The sequence below is a fragment of the Vigna umbellata genome, chromosome 9 (genome assembly GCF_029865625.1).
Source record: "Vigna umbellata cultivar VRB3 chromosome 9, Vumbellata_1.0, whole genome shotgun sequence".
Taxonomy (NCBI): Eukaryota; Viridiplantae; Streptophyta; class Magnoliopsida; order Fabales; family Fabaceae; genus Vigna; species Vigna umbellata.
This window is the reverse complement of record NC_142173.1, coordinates 44,014,618-44,040,163: the sequence shown is the minus strand read 5'-3', so window position 1 is coordinate 44,040,163 and position 25,546 is coordinate 44,014,618. Positions and strand designations below refer to the sequence as shown.

The following is a 25,546-nucleotide window of genomic DNA, read 5'->3' as shown; positions in this document are numbered from 1 at the left end:
TGTGTTGGAGCAGAGATGTAACAAGCAGTAGACGCGTGCACGAGAGTGGCAGTGGAGAGTCAGCGTGGAGGATGAGTGAGAAGCACAATGGTTAATGTGGAGAAATGAGAGAATGAGGAAGGTGCTTGGAAGGTGGCTAGAGGGAGTCTCTAGACTCTCTAGCCTCTGACTTTCAAGAGAGAATAGTTTCTGATTCAGAAAACTCAATTGTCATTAATCTCAAAAGTGCCAATACAAGAGAGGAGCTGGGTATTTATAGTAACCCATGCTCCTTACAAGCTAAAATACGTGCACAATAAAATGTGAAAACTACAAAAAAAGAACATTGAGAAAACACATCAGGCAGGATTCCATCATACCCTCCCTCTTAAAAAAAAGATTTGTCCTCAAATCTGGCAATCGCCTTATGAAGAAACTCCACACAATCTTTGGGAGCATGGCCATCTTGGAGTGGCCTTATTCTTTTATATTCACTTTTTCTTCCTCCTGGATCGAACACAAATCTGCAATAAACATCAAATATATTTTCAATTAATATCAATCCAAGAAAGAATTTTTCTATAAAAACAAGGAAATAAGGACTTCTAATATTTTGTTTTATCACATTTGGAAATTCTAGAAGTCCAAATTCACTTTTGTTTTGAGTTATTTCTTTCCTAAAAGATAAGAATAATTCAAGATTTGAATTGTCATATTTTGAAAAAGTTTGCATAGAATATGAGATGACAATTTGTTTGAAAGAGAAGTTAAAAATTGAAAAATAATCAATTATTGGAAAAGAAGTAAAGATTTGGAAACCTTCCCTTTTAGGTTCCATGGTCTTTGAAAGAATAGGATTTGTCATCTGTAACAATTTCTCCTTTTCTTTCTTCTCTCTTTCTTGCCTTTCTCTCTTTTCTTCTTCTTTTCTCTCTTTTTATTTTCTCTCTTTTTATTTTCTCTCTTCTTCTTTTCTTTTATCTTCTTCTCTTTCTTCCTTTTCTTCTTCTCTTCTTCTTCTCTCTTCTTCTCTTCTTAACTCCTCTCTTCTTCTATCTTCTCTTTTCTCGTTTTCTTCTCTCTCTATCTTCTCTTCTTCTTTCCTTTCTTCCTTTTCTTTTCTCTCAATCTCTCTTTCTCTTTTCTTATCCTTGATCTCTTTAAGTCTTGCCCCAAATTCTAGTTCTCTACGAAGAAACCCATGATCATTTAAACTCTCAAAAAATAATTTTCCATCATCAATGCAATCCCTAATTAGTTCCAGGTTTCTTTTAATACTTGAAGGCACAAACTTTCTTCTTATGCAAGCTTTTAAATCATGCCAATCACGTATGGAAGAATTTCTACCTTTCCTAACATGATATTGTCTTTCATCCCACCACTCACTTGCATGTTCTTCTAAGTTAGAGAGATATATGCTAAGGACATAATATTCACTCTTTCCATAAAACCAAGGATTTATTTTATCAATTTCTTTTTCCCAAGCTAGGTATATTAATGCACCTATGTCTTTACCAAAGGATGGAAGATGCCTAGCTTGTTTAAACATTTCATCAACATTATCTAACCTAGAAGACCTATATGAACTATAAGACATCTTTGTTTTTAAGAGTTTTCTTAATTTAAAGGGTTAAAAACTTTCACTTAGACAAGTCCCAAGTAAGAGAGGTGAGCTAAAGAGTTGCTTAAGTACCAAGTCTTGCCTTGCCAGAAATGTCTTAGGCTACTAACTAATTACCCCTTAAACTAAAATCACCTTTAAAATCAAAGGACACGACTCAAAAAAACAAACACATTCAAGGACTAGACTCCTAATTACGGACTTTAATGTGGTAAGGCTTAGAGTTTAATCTCTTTTAGCCTATCCATCCCTAAAATGTGAACATATCAAAAATTCAAACAATCAAAACAATATTTAAAGCCTACTCCTATGGTGAGGCTTGTAGCTTTGGCTAATCAAGACACACTCACCTGTCTAGCTGTGCTAAAATTAAAGCAAGTAAAGTTGCCAAGAGTTTGAAAGAGCACCAAGGACCCTTCCAAAGCACTTGGACTTTATAAAAGGCCTTTTTACAAAACAAGCTAAAGCTAACAGTAGGCTAACACAAGCCTATTACAAACAATTTAAACAAATCAAATACAAAGAAAACAACTATGCTAGGCTGCTACGGTCCTGGTTCACTTCATTCAGCTTTGTTGCTCAACTTTGGTTACTTCTAGAATCAATTTGTCTTGAATTTTCCAGGCCAGTTCAATCCTACAAAAGTAAATGCACGGAGCTGCAATCAAAATTTCCTTAGCTAGAACAAATTGCACAATGAAAACACATAACAGTAAGAACTTCCCTTTTATTCTCTGGCCTTCACGTGTGCACTTGTTGATCCTGGCAGCTAATAGAATTGCTTTTGCTCTCAAATTGCAAGACGCTGCACTAGCTATATATATTTCTCATCAGCTGAAATCTGCACAGACAGTTCATTCCAAAATCAATAGATCATAAATTGCAAGCAACTACAACCCATAACAAGAGCAGTTCAATCACAACAAAAGTAAGTGAAGGTAGAAGAAACTCCCTTCAAAACTGCACATCAAGATGCAAATGCTACTTGTCTCACGGATTTAGCTCACAATTTATAATATGCTACAGTACAAGCAGTATGGCCTTTCCCAAACTATTCGAAAGACTGCTTCTAACTGTGTGTAATTCCAACTAAACTCCCAACACATCAACTCTGCACACTAAAAATTCACACCAAATTCCAGCAAGGTACAAATGGAAAATGGATATTAAACCAGATTAATCAAGAAACATTAAAGATAATGCAATCGGCTCAGACTTAATTCTCTAACAACACAAAATATAACTGTTTAAGACTTCCCAAACACAATGACTATGATTCAGCAAACAATTTATAAGCCAAAATGAATGCAATGTTAGTTTAAGCAAATCACAACTGCTCCAATCTAATTGATCCAATTTCTTTTCCTGCACAATGCACAATCACAAAAAAGTTATATTAGCAATGAATTCTCTATTTCAAAGTGCCAAGGAATTAGGCCAAGTCAGCCTTACAAAGCTCACAACACTCAGGCTTCTCCTTTGAAATTTAAAGCACATAAATGAAAATGTTTGGAAAGGAGATTCTCCCTTGGCAGTTCAAAGCTGGAGAATCTTTCAGACCACCACCACCTAAGATGCTACCAAGCACACAAACCTTCTTTCAAATTCCAGAAATTAGAGTGTAACAACTTCTCAAACAAGAATGGCTAGGCTAAGGCAAAGTGATGGACAATACAAGATAGCCACCAATAATGTAAGCACCAGATAATGAAACTGACAGCACAACAGAGAAACTGACTCAAGATCAACTTTAGACCAGATTACAAAAGCAAACAAAAACTTCAATTAGGAACAAGGCTAGTTAATAAAGGTACGCACAGCAAATAGATCCTAAGGAATAGAACTAGAAACAGATTAGTAAAGCAAGAAAAGGAACTTAAGTTGAACCAATACTAAACATATTTGATTTATAAATTGGCATACCAAACTGTTTGACATTGTGCCTCAGAGAAACTTGTTTTATTTTTCATATTTGATGTTCTAAATTAGAGGCAACTATTGTGAATTGCACTAAGTCCTTCAGCTCTTTTTTTTTTAACTTGTAACACTAGGATTAATCCTTAATTGCTTCAAATGTTATTGACTTACAGCTCTTACTACAATCCACAATAGACTAAGATCAATGCAGTTTACAAATCAGCACTTTACTTGCATCAGATTAACGGTTCAACTTAATAAAAAAAACACACATAATTGGTTTCATTGATAACTTTTGACTCTACCATCAAATTTCACTCTTAACCAAAACTATAGAAATTGAACTTGAATAAAAAAACATCAAACACAAATGACTCTTGAATATGATTGAACTAGAAGCTTAGCAATGAACTAATACCAACCAGAACAGACACACACTCAAAACATTAACACAGACTTCAAAGAAAAACTAGTTCGGTGTAGTTGGCCAAATCACAAATCTTTTGATTAATCAATGTGCAACCGAGCTAGGCTGAGCCTTTCATTGCTCACTTGGTATGCACGTGTTACTGATTAGGCAGAAACCAAACAAAGCTATCATTAAACATTAATAGATTCAAAAAACATGAGATTCATTATCTCTACCACTGAAATCTGCCACCAAGCTCATTAATCCAATGTCATAGCTTACATATGGTGAGTAGAACTTACTCAGTTCAGGCAACTCAAATGAATCACAAAACATAAGCAACAACTAGTTAAGCTCGAATTCAAATGACAATTAAAACAAACCACAAGACTAGAACATGACAGAATAAGATTCAGAAAATAAAAGACTCAAACAAATTGGATTCACCGAATAAAATGAAAATAAAACTCAAAGTAATGACTCAAGGCACAGAACAAGTCAGAACACTCAAGACAATGAAGGAAAATGATGAACAACTTAGAAATGAAAAGAAACAGCACAAAATGCTCAAAATCAAAATCAAACCGAGACAAAACAAGATGAATAAACACAAGAAAAGTTGAAACAATGCAAGAACATAATAAAACTTGAAACAAATAACGTGATATTAATCGAAACAACACGGAAATGGAAGAACAAACTCAGAATCAAGATAGAATAAAAACAAAAAACAAGAAACAAAGACAGAGACTCGAATCAAACTGAAACAAGAATTGAAACAGAGATACTTACCTTTGATGCGTGAATCGTGGACAAAACCGAAGCTCTGGTGCCAACTGATGAACGAGCGTCCAAGGAGATGACGAGTGTGTGTGTCGCGAGCTCCTTCGAAGCTTCCTCTAGAGATGAACGCAGCGGAAAATGACAAAAACTCGAAGAATAACAAGAAACAAAGGGTTAAACTCGATAGAAACCCTAGAAATGGAAGGAAACCCAATATGAACCGATTAATCGGTTTAAAATGAAGATTGAACGGTGAAAAAGGTTTGGAACGGATCAAGAGTGATTTTAATCGACTAAAATCAGAGACAATGATGAAGGATAAAGGAAACCCTAGCGGAGGCCATAGATTGAAGAACTGTTCGGTGAAGATGAGGTTCTAGGGCAGAAAAGGATGAAGCGAGGGAGAAGACGAGGTAGAATGTGGCTTACAATCGGTGAAAATGGCGGAAAACGACATACCTGAGGTTGGAGGATGGTTGGAGACGAGGAAGAGCTCTTGCGGAAGAAGAAGTTCTTTCTGATTCGTGAGAGAATAATGAATGAGATGCGAGTCGTGCGCAATGCAATGAAGACGTGGTTGATGTGTTGGAGCGGAGATGTAACAAGGAGCTGACGAGTGCACGAGAGTGACAGTGGAGAGTCAGCGTGGAGGATGAGTGAGAAGCACAATGGTTAATGTGGAGAAATGAGACAATGAGGAAGGTGCTTGGAAGGTGGATAGAGGGAGTCTCTAGACTCTCTAGCCTCTGACTTTCAAGAGAGAATAGTTTCTGATTCAGAAAACTCAATTCTCATTAATCTTTAAAGTGCCAATACAAGAGAGGAGTTGGGTATTTATAGTAACCCATGCTCCTTACAAGCTAAAATACGTGCACAATAAAATGTGAAAACTACAAAAAAAGAACACTGAGAAAACACATCAGGCAGGATTCCATCAGGTAATCAATTTCATCTTATCCACTCTCATATACTTTTAGGAATTCATCATTTTTTTCATCAATGTTAATGCCACTCTCTAAATCACCTTGCAAGAAAGCCTATCCTTAATTACGAGTTCATACAATTCCTAGCATCCCTAATAATTAATTCTGAAGCACAGAGGCTTAAAGGCAACCAACCCTCATATCCCTATGTCTAGGCAATATGCTATTAGGAGAATTTCCCCGGATCCAGATTTCCCCATACGTTCCCATATCGACAAAATCAATAATCATGACATCGAATGAGTTAAACAATGCATGATTTGAGCAAAGAGGAAAAACCCTAACTAATGATGAAAGAAAGCATGTATCTCAAATAAGATATTTAAACACAAATTCCATATATGAGAGCTTCAAAAGATTACATTGATTCCCCAACAACAATAGAAAGTTTAGTTCACCATATTCATGGTGAAACTCGATGAACAATAATGAAAGAATGAAAAATAGAACCCTAGAAAGATGAGTAGGTAGCCTAAGCATCCAAGATCTTCCTCCAAGGGGTGGAAAAGTGAGTGTTTGCTTCGTCTCCAGCCAAAGATACCAACCCTAGGAAGTCCTAAAGCTTATATACTATTCGAAATATTACAGAAAAGTGGGCTTAAGTGATGAGTTGATATTTTCTTGACTTCACCTAGTTTATTGTACTAGATTTAATTAGGGAATTATGCTTAAATGTCCAGTATTTCCCCATTTTTGCTAATTGTGCATAATTTGACCAGAAATTCTTATTTTAATTAATTTGAATTATCTGAGACTAATTGTTTGCATTATTAATTGTAGAGAAATTGTTGGATAATATTTTGGGACTTAAAGAGAAATTTCACATCAATTATATCTTAAGCTAAAAAAAAGAGATGTGAATTTCTGGGAGGACATCACGGCCAAACAAAATTATTTTTTGGGAGTCCAGCAGCACACACAAAATGGTCAGGGCCTAGGAGCATTGTTCACATTTGTTTTTATTGCTGGAAAAGACAGACACTTGGCTGCAAAGGGTAATTAATATTTGAAGGAGCTACACGCTGCAGTGTGAAAATTTTGGAGGGAGCAGCACTTCATCTTTGTTGGGCTTTTAGAGAGTCACGACCCGACCCAAAAGAAAAATGAGTTGTTGCTAGTTAAGGAGAGGAGTCACCTTGCTTCAAAAAGAAAGTCCAGCTTGCACACCAAAGGAAGCAACATCTGCCACCTAAGGAGGAAGGCATCTTTTATTTAAAGAAATCACGCGTCCAGCACAACAGCAGAGAAAAGGAGAAGCAGCACACGCGTCTAAGGGGCTTCATTCAAGCATCCAACAAAGGGAGCTGGGACGTGTTAGTAGCCGCCACAGAGGGAGAGACACATGGGGATTCTTGTGGGAAGCGCTGATTAAAGTGAGCTCACGTTTAGCAAGGGCAGAGGTTACGCCCAGCATAGGGGATTTCATTTTTTTTATTTGGAATATGCATTCAGTTGTAGCGTCCAACTTAGGAGAAGATGCATTTTCAATTCTAGAAGCACTACTACGTCCAGCACGGGAGAGCGCGAAGAGGTTTAGCTTATTTTGTCTTCACGCTTGAATGAGAATCTTTTATATTATATACATTGAAATGTATTTAGCTTGGAAGCAGCGTATCCATTTATTTTAGCTCACTATTCACGTTTTGTTTTAGATTATTCTTTTCAGTGATGGAGGCGTATGGCAAGTTGCTGCAATAGCTTAAGCATAGCTTCTTTTATTCCAGCATGCGTTTTGTTATATATTTCTTGCATTTCAATTTGTCACGCATCTTGAGCATTTAATTTTAAATTCTAAGTTGTGTTGGGTATTTAATGTTTTAGCTTAAGTATTGCATTTGAATAGCACACCACATGTTTCTTTATTGTCTGTTGCATTTTAATTAGTTCACATATCTTGCTTTAGGAATGTCGGTTCACTACTTTCATTCACTTTAATTCAATTTACTGTTTTTGTTCATTATGTGGGCTATTCTGTTCGGCTCTTTAGGACCATTCAATTTACTGTTTTCATGTTGTTTGTTCTGTTCAGCCTTTTTTACCTGCATTTCAATTTCCACCTTTGGCTTAGAGACCGTTCGGTCTCAATGTAGAACCGTTCGAACATCTGTAGGACCGTTCGGTCTTCATGCTTTGTCCATTTAATTCAATGTTTTCAATTATGTTTGGTGGTATTTGATTTCCAGTTTTAATTTAGTTCATTTCGAATCACAAAAACACCTTCAAAACCTCCCACTTCGTGTTTGACCTAAGCCATAAACCACATTTGGTCCTTCAAAGACGACCTAGGAGTCACTTCCTAGCACTATACTGCATTTTTAATGCACATCAAATTTGATAGGCCGCGACAGCCGCATCACACCCCCACATAGTTCACACATCTATGGTTGAACCTATGCAACAGTCTTTAACTCTTTTGGCAGTTGTGCAAGTATCTTTGTGAGATTCTCCAATTGTTGAGTTAATGTCTTGTTCTGAGCTAACAAGGCATCATTGGGTTGCAACTGTAGAACTCCTTTTTGTTGAACAGGAGCTCCTCTTTCACTGTTCACCTCATTATCATTAGTATCCATGTTTTCAATTATTTCTGTGGCTTCCTCTGGAGTCTTCCATTTGATATTGCCTCCAGCTGAGGCATCTAACATCAGCTTGGTTTGTGAACCAAGACCTCGAAGGAAGATTAGGACTGCTTCTACTTTGTCAAATCCATGCGTGGGAGTCTTTCTTAGTAGGCTTTTGTATCTGTCCCATGCATGACCTAGTGATTCCTCCATGCCTTGCCTGAAAGATGATATCTCTTACTTCCCTTTGTTTACCTTGGATTGTGGGAAGTATTTGTTCAAGAACTTTGTCACCACAGCTTCCTAGTCTGTAAAGCTCCCTTCTGGAAAAGAGTTCAACTAAAGCTTAGCGTTGCCTTCTAATGAGAATGGAAACAGGCTAAGTTTGATTGCTTCGTCAAGCACCCCATTTATCTTCATTGTATTGCAAATTTCATTAAAGGTTGTGAGATGCTCATATGGGCTTTCATGAGACAGACCATTAAATTGGTTACTCTTAACTAGTTGGATTAACGCCGGTTTCACCTCCATATTAGCTGCATTGACCCTCTGTCTTGCTATGCTATTGAAATGTTGAGGGCCAACTACATTATTATTCTCCATCTCCTCAATGCTATGGTAAGAACCTTGTGGTGAAGGTTGTAAGAGATCTTCCGGAGGAGGGAAAAGTTCTCTAGATGTATGGATTCTTCTCCTCCGTCTACTCTCATCTAAGCCTTCAAGAAGAGGTTCCGAGGTTTTCTTGCTTCTATAGTTCGAATTGCTTCCTGCATACACAAGAAAACAAATCCCTAGAAAAATTTGTTAGCACAAAAAGATATAGAAGAAGATATAAAATAAGAGATAAGAAGATAAAATAAAAACAAAAAAAATAAAAAAAGAAAAATAAAATAATAACCGAAAAAAATAAAAACAGAAAATAAAATAAAATAAAATAAAAACAGAAATTCAAATTTCAAAATTAAAAATTCAAGTCAAAGATAATCAATAATCACATAAATAAACTAGTTAAACCACGAGTCCCCGGCAATGGCGCCAAAAACTTGATGACAAATTTATGAACACCGAAAAACGGCGCCAAAAACTTGTTTAACCCTCGGCAAGTGTGACTGAATCATATCAAGTAATAAACTCGGTACGACCAAGTATCGTTCTCCCAAAGCACTCACAGCCTAGTTAGTTATATGATTTCTTGATTATTTAAGACTTGTGAACAAATTCTTCAGGTTTCAAATGCAAAAGACAATAAGTAAACATGTATGCATGAGTTTGATCAATGGAGAAGAGGAACACAAACACTGAACGAATTAGATGGATGAGTATGTTGTTGGGGTAATCAATTTCATCTTATCCACTCTCATATTTTAGGAATTCATCATTCTTTTCATCAATGTTAATGTCACTCTCTAAATCACCTTGCAAGAAAGTCTTTCCTTAATTACGAGTTCATACAATTCCTAGCATCCCTAATAATTAATTCTGAAGCACAGAAGCTTAAAGGCAACCAACCCTCATATCCCTATGTCTAGGCAATATGCTATTGGGAGAATTTCCCCGGACCTAGATTTCCCCGTATGTGTCCATATCGACAAAATCAATAATCATGACATCGAATGAGTTAAACAATGCATGCTTTGATCTAAGAGGAAAAACCTTAACTAATGATGAAAGAAAGCATGTATCATAAATATGATGTTTAAACACAAAATTCCATATATGAGAGCTTCAAAAGATTACATTGATTCCCCAACAACAATACAAAGTTTAGTTCACCATATTCATGGTGAAAATAGATGAACAATAATGAAAGAATGGAAGGTAGACCCCTAGAAAGTTGAGTAGGTAGCCTTAGCATCCAAGATCTTCCTCCAAGGGGTGGAAAGGTGAGTGTTTGCTTCGTACTCTACCAAAGATACAAACCCTAGGAAGTCCTGAAGCTTATATACTATTCGAAATATTACAGAAAAATGGGCCTAAGCCCAAAATAGTGCCACTCAACGGTAAGTGCGTGTGTTGATTCTTCCCCTTAGCGGCATTTTCACCCCTCAGCGGAGCCAATGGAAGTTCATTAGTGCCGCTCAACAGTAAACTGGCGCTGAGCGGTACTTGCGGCTTCTCTTCTTTTGTACTTTTTGAGTTCTTTTCTGATTCCATCTCTATCCTTTTCACTTCTTTCATCAAATTCACCTTAAAACCTGCATAAAACATTGAAATCAAGCATAAACCTGTCCAACTCTCTTATTTCCAAAAATATAAACAAAAGCATGATTTCAAGCTAGTTTCTAAGTGTTAAAGTTTGCTTTTAGTATCAATTTTAAGCATGAAAATAATAGTTTTTCAACTGTTATCAACCTCACCCACAAAATAAGAAAAAAAAACAAAAAGGAAGATGAAAAGTTGGAGTTTTAAAAAGAAAAAAAAAGCAAAAAGGAAGATGAAAAGTTGGAGTTTTAACAAGAAAAAAAAGAAAAGAAGAAGAAAGAAAATAAAAATCTTCCTTGAAAGAAGCAAGAAATAAATTCGTTTTTGAAATCAAGTATCATTACTCTTTCTATATCAATTTCAAAAACTCAGAAATTCCAAGAAAATTCCCTACCTTTGCCTTGGCCTCAATAAAACCTTAAAAAGTCCTCATGATCAATAATTGCATGTTTTCTGAAGTATGTGAATGTTAGAATCTTGCTAAATAGATATATGTTGACTTGAGTGTTATCTTTCATATTTGATTTTCTTGGGAATTCAAAAAGGTCAACTCATGTGTGAAGAATAGAGTAATTTCATTTGCATGTCCATGACAAAGTGATCTCTAGATGATTTATCTATATTTGGTGTTGTTCATTCTTTTCACCCAAATGCAAATATGGAATAAAATGACCCAGAACAAAGTCTTGGAATTAATTAATTTTGCCTAGGAGTGCAAAAGGATAAGTGTGGGAGTTTGATGAGTGCATATTTATGCCCACATTTATGCTTTAAAATTAAATTTTTGATGAAATTCATGTGCTTGAATGATTGATTTAAAGAGGATTTGTGATTATTGGAATTGTTGGGTTTGGGAATTAAAGAGACGTAAAAAGTGAGTTTTAGCGCATAAAATATTCTTGGATGTTCTTACGTTTATTTGTGCAGCTGAAATTATAAGTTTTATTGGTACAAATGGCAATTCAAGGCCCAAAATCAGGTTTTATTTGGAAAATAATGTACAGATGGGCCAAATAGACAACTTTTACCCTTGCACCTCCCAATTTCCCTACATACACCCCTCTTCTCTTAACCAGGCCCAATACTAAGCCAAACAGTAACCCTATTCTAAATACACCTCCTAAATTTCCCTACCCATACCCCTCCTAAGGCAAACTTCACCAGATCATGCCATGTGGCAAGCTTCCATTGGCCACGACCATATGAGTCAAAGCTGGTCAAACAGTCAAAGTCTGGTCAATTAAGGGGTTCTGTTGCAATTTTAGGAAATTCAGTTAGGGCTAAAGTGCAGATACAGGAAATTTCAAGGCTTATGTGTAATTTTGAAAATTCAGAAAATGTAAAAGATAAAATACAGTTGTTGAATTAATTTAATTTGGGAATATCAACAGAAAATATCTTCCAAATAATGTTATAATTATCTAAATCTTTTAGTTATTTGGAAGATATAAGATAAAAGATTCTGTCATCTGAATATTCAGAGTTCATGCCCAATCAAGCCCTATATAAAGAAACCCATAGGAGACATAAAAGAAACTCCACTTCATTCATTCATGCACCACTTCTCTCTCTTATTTCATCTTGTTATCAACTCCATTCATGGAGAGCTAAGCATCTAGGGTTATTTTGCTGTAATCCCATTATGGATTCTGAGGTTAGATTGAGTTAATGCAATTGTTTATTTTGATTATTGTTTTAAGTTGTTCTCTCTCTATGTCTTTCATTTCTCTATCAAATTAAAAGCAAAGATTCTTGCATCATAATGTGTTTGAATCTACATGCATATTGATTATATGAGTTCTAGGGTTTCTAGGTTTAATTGAGAATCTACTTTGATTTAATTTAGGAACTTTCATATGATTAATTGGTTTTTACTTGAGAATGTACTTTGATTGGTAGTAATAATTTCAACTATAATCAATTGAGAATTTACTTTGATTGATTAGTTTTTAATTTGGTTAGGCGATTTAAGAATAGACATGATTAAACATAATAGGATTTGATTGAGAATGTACTTTGGTTGAATTCATTGTGAATAATCTAGAAACGTTTTGCGTTTGATTGAGAATTTACTTTGGTTAAGTGCATGATCGCCCTCAAATTAATTAAGAATGTACTTTAATTAATTTGAAACTTAAATAATAATCAATTGAACAATTATCTGTGAATAACCGATGATGAATCTATCTTGGAAAAGCAGTGGAATTAGCCTATTTCATTATAATCGTTTTTAAGTTTCTTATTTGTTCTTTAAACCTTCTCCAAACATCATTTTTATTCTTGAACATTGCATTGCATTCATAAAATTCAAATATTAAAAGGAAATTCCATATTCGTTGGGAGACGGCTCAGGGTTACTTTATTCCTATCTACTTTCTTGAATACTACTTGGCAATACTGAACTTGCCTTGAAAAGTAGTATTAATTTGATAGCTTCAACGACAGCCTATCACAAATCCACTGTCACTTACCTTCACACTCGTGCAGAAAGGGCTTTAGACGTCTGTTATTTTGGGCTTTTAACGTCAGATCTCGATCCGACGTCTTTACGGGTGACGTTAATAAAAGACGTCGAATTACACCAAAACCGACGTCTAAGGGCACTATAGACGTCGCACAAGGCATTAACCGATGTCTACTACAGCTTGTGTCTTTGTGTAGCGTAGTAGCACCTTCTTCCTTTGCTAGTTTCGTCACAGAAAAGGTTGCGTCTTTTGGACCTCTTATGGCATTTCAACCAAAAACTGAATTTAGGTCCTTGCCTAGTTCCATTCCAACCAGCAATGAAAACGAATATGGTGACTTGAGAACTAGGCAAGGACCAAGGTTCTGTTTTGGGTTGAAACGCTATAAGACGCAAGCTTTTCTTACAAGGAAACTAGCAAAGGGAGAATGTGCTACTACTCTACCCAAAGACACGAGAAAAATTGCACCAAAACACAACAAAAACTCATTTTAATCGGTTCAAATGGAAGATAATCAATCAAAGACTAATTTAATCGGAGTAAAAGTAAGTTTAAACGGTTCAAAGGAGATAAAACGCAGTTGGAATTGCAATCCCGCAGAGAGAAAAGGCGACGAGAAAGACGAAGAAGTGTGCGTAACCGTGGGTTCACAATTTCTGATTTAACAGGAATCTAGACGTCGGTGCCCTAGTGCCCGACGTCTATTCTCGACTAGAAGTCGAGGACCTCACTAATATGACGTCCATTAGATTTAAAAATTAATATTCATAGTGTATATAGACGTCGGATGTGGCGGGATCCGACGTCTATATGCCCAACTTATTATGCCACCGGTCAATAATTTACGTTCGTTATTTTGTGGTCCGACATCTACGAGGTGACGTTAAAAGCCAATTCTGCACTAGTGTCAAATCCACTCAAATAAAGAACAAAAAATTTACCCTTAAATCCTCTCAAATTCATCCACTCACTCCCTCCAAATCATCTCCTCCAAGAGAACAAAGCCTATAAGATCATAGACTAAAACCCTTGAAGATAAACAACATGTGTCACCTTGACTAAAATAGGACATTCGAAAGTTTGTCCAGCTACCAATCCACCTGCATATAAAAGTCAATTTCATTTCGACCTAACGAGTTGGTCAACATTACAACATAGTCTATCACTCCTTTTCAATAACCCATGAAACTTGGCTCCAAAAATCATTTTGGTACACATGACAAAATTTACAAGCTAGGAAGGGTATGTGTACATACCTAACCTATATTCATATTTGAAAAAAAAAAAGTGCTTTTAATTTCTAATTAAAACTCTTGAAAACTTAGTTTGGATGACTGTAATTTGTTTGAGATAATGATTCTTGATTATATGATAACTATCGATTTTTCTGAAAAAAAAAATGTAATTTATTTAACAGATTGGTCGCTCAATTATTAACAAAAGTATCCTTAAAATTGTTCAGAACTTTTGGTAAAAATCAAATAAATATCTACTTGTACTTTTTGATTAAAAAAATTAATACTCTGATGACTAAGTAATATTAGTTAAGATTTATAGATAAAAAACAAATCTGACTGTAACTTACAAAATACATCTCTAAGAAAAAACTCACTCAAATATAAATGTTGTAATAATACTAATAATAATAATAATAATAATAATAATAATAATAATAATAATAATAATAATAATGATTGTAACATCCCAAAAATACAGTATAAAACCATATACGAGAATTATCACATGTTAACAATACTACAGACCAGCTCTATGCTGAACGAGATACGATTATGGTCGAACGGCCTTACACAATAATAGGGAATTTAAAACCACTACTCTAGCTACTACTAGACCGAACGGTGTACAAAATAAATTATATCGAACGGTCTTACAAAAGGTAAAGCTAACACTAGATCGAACGCTCTCAAGGTTTGGCCTTCACTTCCGTTGCATCTTCCAACACTTCTTCCAGCAGCTCTTCTCCTTCTACTCACATCCACACGGATGATCATTGCAACAGGACAACGACAGGACGCATAATACAGACAAAAATGATAAATAGGGTAAGCTTATGTAATTTAATTTATTCAATCACAACATACAACATTCATAACAAAGCCAACAACGACCACATCATAATTCATACATCCATGCATGCAAATAACGACCACATGACTCTGACTGTCCGGACTGTATGAATCTTGTGTAGCTACAGCGTTCGTGCACCCGGGTGATGTAGTAACTGGGATACCCTCAACAACTGCCACCCGAGGTTGATCCATTCCGTTAACCTTATGGACTAGGACCTCTTGCCATTCCCACACGTGACTTACTCCTCTCTACATGAGAACGAGTAATCATGGAATATCAAGATGAACGCCCGCTAAGCTTTGCCCACATTCATACTTTACCAATCAATAACCACTTTCTGAGATATTCCTCCCTGGAATACTCATTCATAATCAACTATTTAATACAGATCACATCTCAATTCTTCTCACACTTAATCATCCATACATTCAAATGAAAAGAGATCATACGCTTTTATCATAGCCCAAGTACAACTAGAATAACGCTTCTTAGAAACTAACAAGACTGAGCGCTACTCATCTACTTCAATAAACAGACTCCTAAAAGTTCAAACCAGACGCCACGAAGCCTAGGTCGAGTACTAAGACTCTAGGCCGAACAACTTTTAAAGACCAACACTAATTTACACTAAATACTAAAACGGATGAGAAACTATGGAGTAACGAACGTTATCTAGTTTGAATGAAGACTCTGATTCGAAGCACAGTAATAATATATTAAAGAAAACAAGACCCAGCGCTTGGTTTAAGACCGAGCCCTGTAGAAACCGAAGACTATTGGACGAACGTTGGTCCAAGACCAAGTGCTTATCAGGAACGAGCGCTATTGAGACTGAATGATTGGTCCAAGACCGATCGCTAATAAACTCACAGAAAACGAATGAATATATATATACAATTTAGCCACCACTTATTCTGAATGAAAAGAGCGTGTTATAATAGTATATAACCCATTAACTAAATTGTTTAGGAAGTCTAAAGAAGAACTACACTTAGGCTGAACACTCATATATACATATATACTATTATAACACGCTCTTCATTAACGAAATCCTTTTTAGAAGAAGAACTTAATATGAACGGACGCTCAATGAAAATTGAACGATGAATACAAACTCTCGATCACAGATTATCTATTCCTATATAATACAGAAAGACTCTTAAACACTATCCCTAACTCATGATAATTCAAGTAAGACCATGCACTTACAAGAAGAAGCGAACGCTCGCTAATGACGCTCAACCATGCTAATCACCTTTGCTCAAAATACTACGGTTTGAAGATTAAACTCTATCCCAACTCAGTCACAACGTATATCATACGTCCATCCATACATCCAAACCAGTAGTACAATCATATTTCATACTCATCAAATAATCACAGGTATCATGCAAGCATACAAACATTCAACACAACAAGCTAAATTAAATTATATAAGCTTCCCTTACCTCTAAGTGTGACCGAACGTTCACAATTTGAACAGAATAGCTCACCACCAATCTCTTAGAAGACTACGATCACGATTTACGAAACTAACCAAATGAAAGACCATAAAGGCGTTCAAAAATGGGTTAAGGAACTCATGCAATCGAAAACTGAGTTTGCATGTACAGAAAACCACTCGGCTGAGAGAGAGATGAACTTACCAGTCCAGAATCCAAAACTGATCAGTTCAAACGAACGCCCTCGACGTCGGGAGTGTTCAAGCAATGCTTGAGAGGTGATTGGAAGAAGAAATGGTTAAGATTTCTTAGAGAGAAGGAGGAGATTTTAGAAAGAAGAAGGAGAAAATGGATTCATCAAGGTGGGGAAGAAGAAGGCATGCAGAGAAGTGGCACGACATTTGAAATTTGGCCTTAAATACTGTCGTCGCCCAACCCAAACGACCACTCTCCTGCAGCCACCTGTTCTGCACTAACTAAGACGCTTACTCACTTCTTGACACATGGATCCCACTACTTGGGTTTTTGGGTGCATGGGGTCTGACAATAATAATAATAAAGCGCAAGTTATGCCTTTTTATCTCTATATTAAACTTTTATACCATTCGCTAAAATAGCAATAACTAGTTTATATTCTAAATTAAATTAGACGATTCAAATTAAAATTATGTCCAATATTTTGCTATTATTTTTAATTTTTAATTTTTTCATATTATTTCTCCCCTTTTTTAGTGATTTTTTTGTAAAAGAAAAAAAAGGAAAAAAGTGTAATTTATTATTCTAAAACGGAATTTCAACAGAGAACCACTATTTAACGTTAGGAATTCAATTCTCCCAAGATTGAATTTTCAAGCTAAAGAGCAAATTGGTTTATTTATCTACAATGACTCTTATCTGTTCTTTTTAAAATTTCGATCCTGAAAAAAACTGTGAGCAATTATCCATTAATTACTCTTCATAGATATTTACAACAGTACCATGAGATTTATCTGAGTACAGTAGTGAAAATGTAAAAAAAAAAAAAGACACTGAAGTGGGCGCAACAGCAAAACAGCCCGGTCGCCAACACGCCGCAACACATGCGTAAACCCACCGTTGATGACGTCACCCACACGTGAACCATTATTACTTTTCCCCTACCTTTACTTTACCATGCCACCCCTGCCCCACCTTCTCACGTGCGCCTTCTTATTATACATAAAATATATAAGATAATTTTAATAATATATTGTTTTTATTTTTCTCTGGGGAGTCAAAGAGGAATGTGTCCTTCTCAGCTTTCCACCACCTCTTTCGTTTTTTCTTGTTACCATAATCTTGTTTTTCGCTAACAAATATTTTATGGGTGTCACGCTCCCAATCTAGCACATTATTGACTTTCTCTTTGACAACCATGTTTTTGCAATCCCAATAACCCTTTACTTATTACATATAATAACATCAATTAATTGTACTATTAATTATCCCACACTTTCCGCCATCAGCATGGGACCTATGTTTCGTTGAATTTTTCATTTTTATATTTGCATTATCAAAGTTCCATCTTCCTCATTTTTTCCTTCTTGTTTCATGCCATTGTACTCCATGTGGCACTTTTTTACTACCTTCAAATCATACCTCCTAATCTTTCTACACCTGTTTTTTCCCAAGTGCTGATTAAGTCAACTCCACCTATGTTTCTATCCCGTGATTAGACTTCCAACCAACTTCATTAATCTTGTTTTTCTTTTCTATTTTTCTTTGCTTCTCATTCTACCCTTCCATTTTCCGGGTCAAGCAAGAAAACTTTAATCGGGAACATCAAAGCTGCTTCCACAAACATGATGTGTCTCTAGATTGGAAACTTGTTCACATTTTTCTACCTCTTTCTCATTGCTAATGTCATGCAAAGCCAAAGTTTTCCACGACCAAACTAGAACAACTCAGACCCCGTCTGTTTGAGTTTCAGGCTCAAACCAAATTTCGACTTTTTAACGCGTTTTTCACACGAGAAATCGTACAGACGCAGTTAGCAATTTTGTTTGGTATGAGTTATGTCTTTATTAAAAGTGATGATGGTACATACATTTTTCAGCCCTGGTGTTGCATTTAATGCTAGATTAAGTTGTAATGGTAAATAGTTTATAAGGGCGCGGCAAGAAGAGAAAGGTACAATCTCTGAACAGGTGAATACATGAAAGCAAGAATGTTTCACTTGAATACTGGTTTTTTACTGCATACAAAACAAACCAAACCAAACCAATATATTTATATGATCTCTAACTTCTCTCTCTGTCATTCCACCCTTTTCCACCACCAAAATTTGAAGAGAGAAAAGGAAAACACGAGGTGTGATCATTGCAATCAAAATTCCAAAAAACTCAAAATCCAAGCATCTCCTTTGAGATGAGAAACATTTAGGGGGGGGGGGGGGGATTTGGCGAGTTTGATATTAAAAAATTAGATGAGTGGCTCCTTCCATTGCAGCAGCAGGAAGGGGTAAAGGGTCAGAAAATGGGAAATAGAGGACTTGATGAACCGTCTGTACAATTGAAAGAATGGTTTATTTTGCCACACTACACTCCTACATTGTTGCTGCCAGAATCCGTTAGAATAGTCAACCTCCTGGCTGATTTTATGAAGTCACTGCAACAAAATGAAAGAGAAAAACATGTAAGCCTCTAGAATGAACTACATTTTCCAATTCAATATGGCAGTGATTGTGATTGTTCCTACCTCAATGGTTCATCACCAATGTGTTTGACAGCTCCATTAGAATCGCGATAGAGCACCTGACTTAACATCTCAGATTTTTCTATGCCAAACATGTCTGCCAACCTTCTGTACAGTTCATCATAGGACCGAAGCAACGAGAGGTCCATAGTCCTGCCTACATCTTCTGACTCCATGAAAACTTTGCAATGACCAGCCTCCAGACCGGCCTCAGTTTCTTGGGGGTTATCTTTGTACCATTGAAACCTCTCACAAGAGGAACGTTGTTCCTGTAGGCCTTGCTGCTGATGAAGAGCCGATCCAGAACAATCAGAAATATTAGGTACTTTATCTGCATGTCCATCGGAGCAACAATTTTTGGTAAGAACTGGGGAGAATGTGTCAACGGAGCTGCTGAGAGATATCTGCTGCTCGGTGAGAATTCTCTGGCCGAAAAGCACGAGCTGGGGTGTCTTCCCCTCGGCCGTCTTCTTTGAAGATGGAGTAGAATTTGCCATAGACAATAAGCAAGAGACGTTCTCACTGATGCTGGGCTTTTGCAATGGCTGGTTATTAGAGATTCTCATTGGCGTAGCAGCGTGATCAATAGGCGGGAAACCAGCAGGAAAGAGACCTGAATGTAGTTTGCTGAAGTGGAGATCCGATATGGGAAGACCATAGTGACCATGCCTGGCTCCCTGCATGCCAGCAGGAGTACTTTCGGGTAGACAACCAAACTGATTGGTGTTGCTGGGACCAAGAAGATTTCCTGAAAATGTTGGCAAAGGAATCTGCCCTTCAAGGGGGAAATCTGGGTGTTGAGGCAATCTCAATTTCTTCCTTGGTGGTGAGAATGGAGAAAGATGAATGGCAGGCATGTTTGACACCAACTCAACCAGCCATGGACTCACCCTTCTCACGTTTTGAAGTAAATCCGGCTCATCCCATGTCACCTAAACATTTAACTTCACCTAATTAGTCAGAGTTCACACACAACACACAAATGCAACTAGTTACAAAACAAGACACAAATGTGAATGTACAACCAACATGGCACTATAACTGTTTCTAAACTCTAATCTTCTGAATGCATTGGTGCCAACATAAATTAACTTTGGATGAATGTATGTGTCCATTGACTGTGACCAAATTGCCTTAGAAGCTGAGCATATTGCAGAAATTGAAGAAACAAATCAGCAGCAATACAATTCATCATATTCACGTATGATGTTACCTGGAGAAGTCTCCAAGGTGAGTTAGGCCAGTTAAGGGGATCGGCAACCTGAACTGACGATATGGTTCCCATGAACCAACTTATCCGTGAGGAGTCCTCCGTTTCGAAGGCCATCTTGAACCTTATACCAGAGCACCACCTAATCTGCAGTGCTGCTTCTACCAGTGGAGCCTTCACACAAAATTCAGGAGTACATGCCCGAGGGTAGTAAACAACCTCAAATGGTTGCTTATTGGCCGCGAGATTTGCAGCTTCAACTACAGCTTCTGGTCTCACTTTGCCCCTGCCCGTCATGCTCACACTTGGGTTCAACCCATTGCCGTTACCATTTCTCAGGATTCTGTTGTCATCCTCCCTCAGAAAAGGTGAAAATCCACCATAGGGCATAGGACAGCTTCCTCCCGCAGGGTTCCAGCCAGAGGAGCCCTCAAGTCCCCCGCCAATCCCCTTCTTCGCTCGCCGAATCCCGACGCAGAGATCTCCGTTTTCTGCCCTCAAAAACACAATCGAGTCTCCAGCAACAAGCTTCTTGTGATTCACAAAAGTACTCCATCCAGTTGTCAACAGATGCCGCCTCGGCGTGCCCCTGTAGATGTGCCTGAATTTCCATGTTTCCCCGTGAACATCCTTGGCAAGGATGTTCTGAACAGGAGGATCAGCCGAGTAATCTAGTCTTGGGAAAATTGTCTCAGCACAGTACCTCGGAACAGAAAACCCCCCACCATTGTTGGCATCAGATTGGGTCAAGGTTTTTGCAAATGAAGCAGGCTTGTCCTGAGTTTCAGGGCCAACAACTTCTCGGTCATAATCAGCTTCGTTGACGCTCAAAGGAGCAAGCCTGAGTTTTGCATACACCTCGTCGGTGTCGGGATCAGCCATGTACTTGATGGCAGTCACTCTGCATGGAACTAAAGGCCGAACCTTGGGGCAGGTCCTGAAGTGAACCGGTCCGCATGCATGTTCAGCATGGCCCTGGGGGAAGTAATAGACCTTGCTGTTCACTGCTGGCATCTGCACCATGCCACCTGCACACGCATGCCATAGCTGAGGATCCAAACACTTTTCTGCCTCCTTCGATTTCTCTTTCGAGTCCATGAATGTAATCATCTCTCTCATAAATTCTCACTGTAAGTGTAATTTTTCCCAAATTGAGCGTACCTTTTTATCACAAAAAATCGTAAGAGGATGCAGATAAAAAAAAAAGTTCATTTCTGAATTCAAACATCACCTCGGTTGCATTTTTATGAGCCTCTTTCTTACCTTAAAAAGCATATATATGATCACTCCTGTTCACAGTAATTCTGAGAAAACTCAGAGTGGTAGTTGCAAATTTTATTTCCACTGAGAAAGAGAATCCCAGTCGCCCACAGTTTCTGATTTCGAGTCCCAATTTTGCTGACTGACCAATTCAAATACCTTTAAATTGTTGTCAATAAATAGCTCTGTCTCCACAAGTTTGACACAATAAATTAAAAAAAGAAAAACCAAATGTCATGGACAATTGAAGGGGTCAAAGGGTGGCTTCCATGGAAGCAAGAGTGGCGTGTTATATAGAATTAGAAATCTGAAGAAAGAAGTTGAAGGTGTGAAGTTGGAAGAGAAAGATTGATATAGAGTGATAAGTTTATAAGTGGATCATTGCAGAAACACGAAGATGTTGCAGAAGAGAGTTCAAGATCTAGGACACAACAGAACAGAAAGAACAGAACAGAACGGAACAGTCTGAGTCGCTGTCTTGTCTCTGAGGGTGGTAAAAGGAAGATAATAAAAAGGGCAAGAGGATAGAAGAAACAAAGGAAAAGAGAAAAATCTGTAACTGCCCGCACAAGAATCTCTGCAGGAAGATCTCCAAAATTGAAGCAGGAAATTCTGAGGCAACAAAGACCCGGGAAAAGGAAGAGAAGAAAAAAAAACGGAATTCACAAAAGCGAATCTTTGGGGTTCAAATATTGGAAAGCCACGAAGTGTGTGGCCGACATGGATGCACAGATAAAAGGGGAGGAACAGACCCACACTCTTTGCAGAGCAGAGAAGGCTTTTGTTTTTTGGGCTATGGATGATGCAATGCAATGCAAGACTCCAAAACCACACACGCACCATGACACAACACACCAAACAAACTAACACTAAATTAAATATTAATTAATTAACTAATTAATAAATCAATAAATAAACAAAAACCCCTTTTCTTTAGCAACAAATATCAGACTCTGCTCCTTCCCTGCTGTTTGTTGGACTCCCTTAGTAATAATAATAATCCCACTCTCTCTCTCTCTTTCTTTCACTCTCTGTCTCTGCAACTGTTTCCTATTTTCCCTTTCAGAAAAACATTATTCACTGTTACATTTTTAACCTTTATGTTCAAAATGTTTTCTAATTAATTCATAATCTAAAGATATTTAGACTTAATCATCACACTATAAATTTTCTTTTAGCCAGATCCTCGTAAATGAAATTTGTTTTCTCCTTTTTCGTCGGATCTGAAAAAGTAAACCCTTATCTTCAGAAGCCAGCAAAACAACAAAGACATATTAAAGGAAGCTGAGTTGTATCGCTGTTTTAAAAACAATATATGCACATTTTTAGCTGATAGATTTTTCTAAAATCTAGTGAACAAACTCAAAATAATAATAATAATAATAATAATAATAACAATAATAATAATAATAATAATATTATTATTATTATTATTATAGTCTTTAAAAAATATAATAACATGTTTTGCTTTTATAGTGCCAAAAATAAACACCAAAGTTTTCTGTCACTATTTTAATATGATTAATATGTGCTTGCTTCTTTCTTTGTCTACTAATATGCAAAAGTTATCTAAAAGCTTCCTTAATCATTTTATGCATCGAGGATCATAAGCTGACAGAAAAGAGTAAAAATTAAAGTAAGAACAAAAATGGGTTTATCTTATCGAAAGCATAAATTTATTTATTGCGTAAACTATTTTATTTTTTATTCATCAATGTAACTACCTAATAATAGAGGAGAAGAATATCGATTGATCAAATTATTAAAAATAAAAATAATACTTCGTCAATTTATCTAACAGAAGGGTTTAATTTATTTCAAGAAAAGTATTACGCGTTCATACTCATAAAGTAAGCACTTTTACAAAAATATAATATTTGGAAAAGTCTATAGAGAAGAAAACAAAATGGTTTATAAAAGAATGATAATGAAATGAAAGTGATTGTATATGAATTAAATTGGTGACAGAAATGATCCGTGATAAAGTTAAGTTGAGGTTTTATTTTTGGTCGAAGGAAGTGGTTAGTGTATGTGGGTGTGGGACTGTGCAATAGGTAATAGATTCAACCCCACGGTTTAGTTTTTAACATTTTCTTCATAGCTTAGCTTACAAAAAGGAGTTTTAGCACACACAAACATGGTTTATTGGATGCACATTACCATAATTCAAAGCATGTGAATGTGTTTTTTGGCCAAAATTATTTAAATTACCGACCTAATTTATCTGTGTTAAATGAATTGATTATTTACTAAATCTCTAATTAAGATGTGATATTTTGAAAACAGAAGAAGATAACATCGTATAGTGAACATGCAATACTTATCCGATATAAAAAAAAATGATATTGATTCACGTATGATTAAGTGTATTTAAAATTCAGGTAGTATCGTACCAAACATTATATTTTTTGTGAAGTTTAATGGTGGGTCCGCGGTTCCATGGTCTTTGAAGCCAACGTAGTCAAGACTCGATTATGACCCCACTTTTTACTCTCTTCTCGGTAGATATGGTTTTAGACACATTTGTGTTTTAAAAATTCAACTCACAATTTAACCCATAAAAGAAATATTATTAGTTAATAACTTATGAGCTGCTTTTAAAAAAAACCGTGTTACATATTTTAAAATTTTAAAAATGGTGAAAATGTTTAGTATTTTACAATGTAAATAACCCCTACATTTACCGCATTGGATATCATTTAAACGACGGTATTAATTAGCCGTAAAATTTAAATGTTTTAGAACTAATCCTTTAAGACTTAGTTGCTTTGTGATTTGGTAACTACATTATTAACTCTAATCTCTACATGTGTGCATAACATGGGGATTATATTAAGAAATTGAAATTGAATTGTGAGAGAAAATAATAGTAAAGAAAAATCGGGGTTCTTGAAGATAGTTTTCCCCCATAAACATGATCGTAACTTGAAGAAAGTCGAAATGTAAATAGTATAGGTTAAAGTGAACGTAATAGTGGTATTTTGAAAAGTTGTAGTTGCAATTTAAGTGAAATTGTATAGTTGGAGCAACCTACTTACCCAACCTGGTTAAAGGGTAAAGGCAGAGCATCACTGATTTGTTTTCTTGGATCTGTTTTATTTCTGGAAAATTGATTTCAAAATTAAACCGGAAAAGAAGCAAAGCATATGCGAATAATAATTTACGGCACACTATAGGTGGGATATATAGTATTAATTGTAGAATAGGATGGTCCAATTGTACCTCTTTAGGTTAAAAACTAGCAAAACTGCCAAATGTGGCGGCACTAATTTTTCCCTCTTTTTTAGGCCAGATTGCATAATAAAGAGAAGAGGCTCTTCTAATGCCCATACCCATGTAATTTTAATTTTCTTTTAAATTTTTTTCAGATTTCTTATCACGACTTTTGTCTTTATATTTAAAAGAAAAATTATATATTTAAATTATTCTTGATTTTTTATAATTCTTTTATTAATTAAAAATAAGATAAATTTATAATATATAAATAAATATAATTTTTTTGTTATAAATTGATTTTAATGAATTGAGTTAGACTATTATGGTGTAATAAAATTTGTTGTATTATTGAGTTTATCATCTTATTTTTGTTTTCTATCTAATGAAATCAACTCAAAATATTGTTTGTATGAATTTGTTTTATACAATAAAAAATATGAATTGAAAATTTGAGTAATTAGTTAAAAGAATAGGATGCTTATTGGAAGCGGAGATTTGAGATTTAAGATTGATGAAATGAACGAGAAAGGAAGAGAAATAGTTGGTAAAAAACCAAAGAGGAAGAAGAAGAAGTATAATAAGATGATAATTATAGGGAAGAAAGAGACATGGTAACCACCAAAAAAAAAAGAAAATAAAGACAGAAAAGAAGCTTGGTAAGGAGGTGGTGGTGGTGGGGAAGAGAGAAGAAGAAGAGA

The 25,546-nt window shown here is 36.0% G+C and overlaps 1 protein-coding gene across 3 annotated transcripts; it reads right to left on the bottom strand.

The window, feature by feature from the left end:
• Positions 1 to 18,620: 18,620 nt before the first annotated feature.
• LOC124846618 (auxin response factor 18-like) lies at positions 18,621 to 22,590 on the bottom strand. 3 transcript variants are annotated; one of them, XM_047323901.2, is made up of 4 exons: positions 21,636 to 22,590; positions 20,376 to 21,500; positions 19,166 to 20,094; positions 18,621 to 19,075 (listed from the first exon to the last, which is right to left on the bottom strand). In XM_047323901.2, exons 2-4 carry the CDS (start codon positions 21,489 to 21,491, stop codon positions 19,006 to 19,008), a joined length of 2,115 nt encoding a protein of 704 aa, XP_047179857.1. In that variant the 5' UTR covers positions 21,492 to 21,500; positions 21,636 to 22,590; the 3' UTR covers positions 18,621 to 19,005. The 3 variants fall into 3 exon arrangements, with proteins under 3 accessions (XP_047179857.1, XP_047179858.1, XP_087954594.1); XM_047323902.2 differs by having other exon boundaries at positions 20,376 to 21,533; positions 21,636 to 22,589; XM_088098468.1 differs by having other exon boundaries at positions 20,376 to 22,589.
• Positions 22,591 to 25,546: the final 2,956 nt, after the last annotated feature.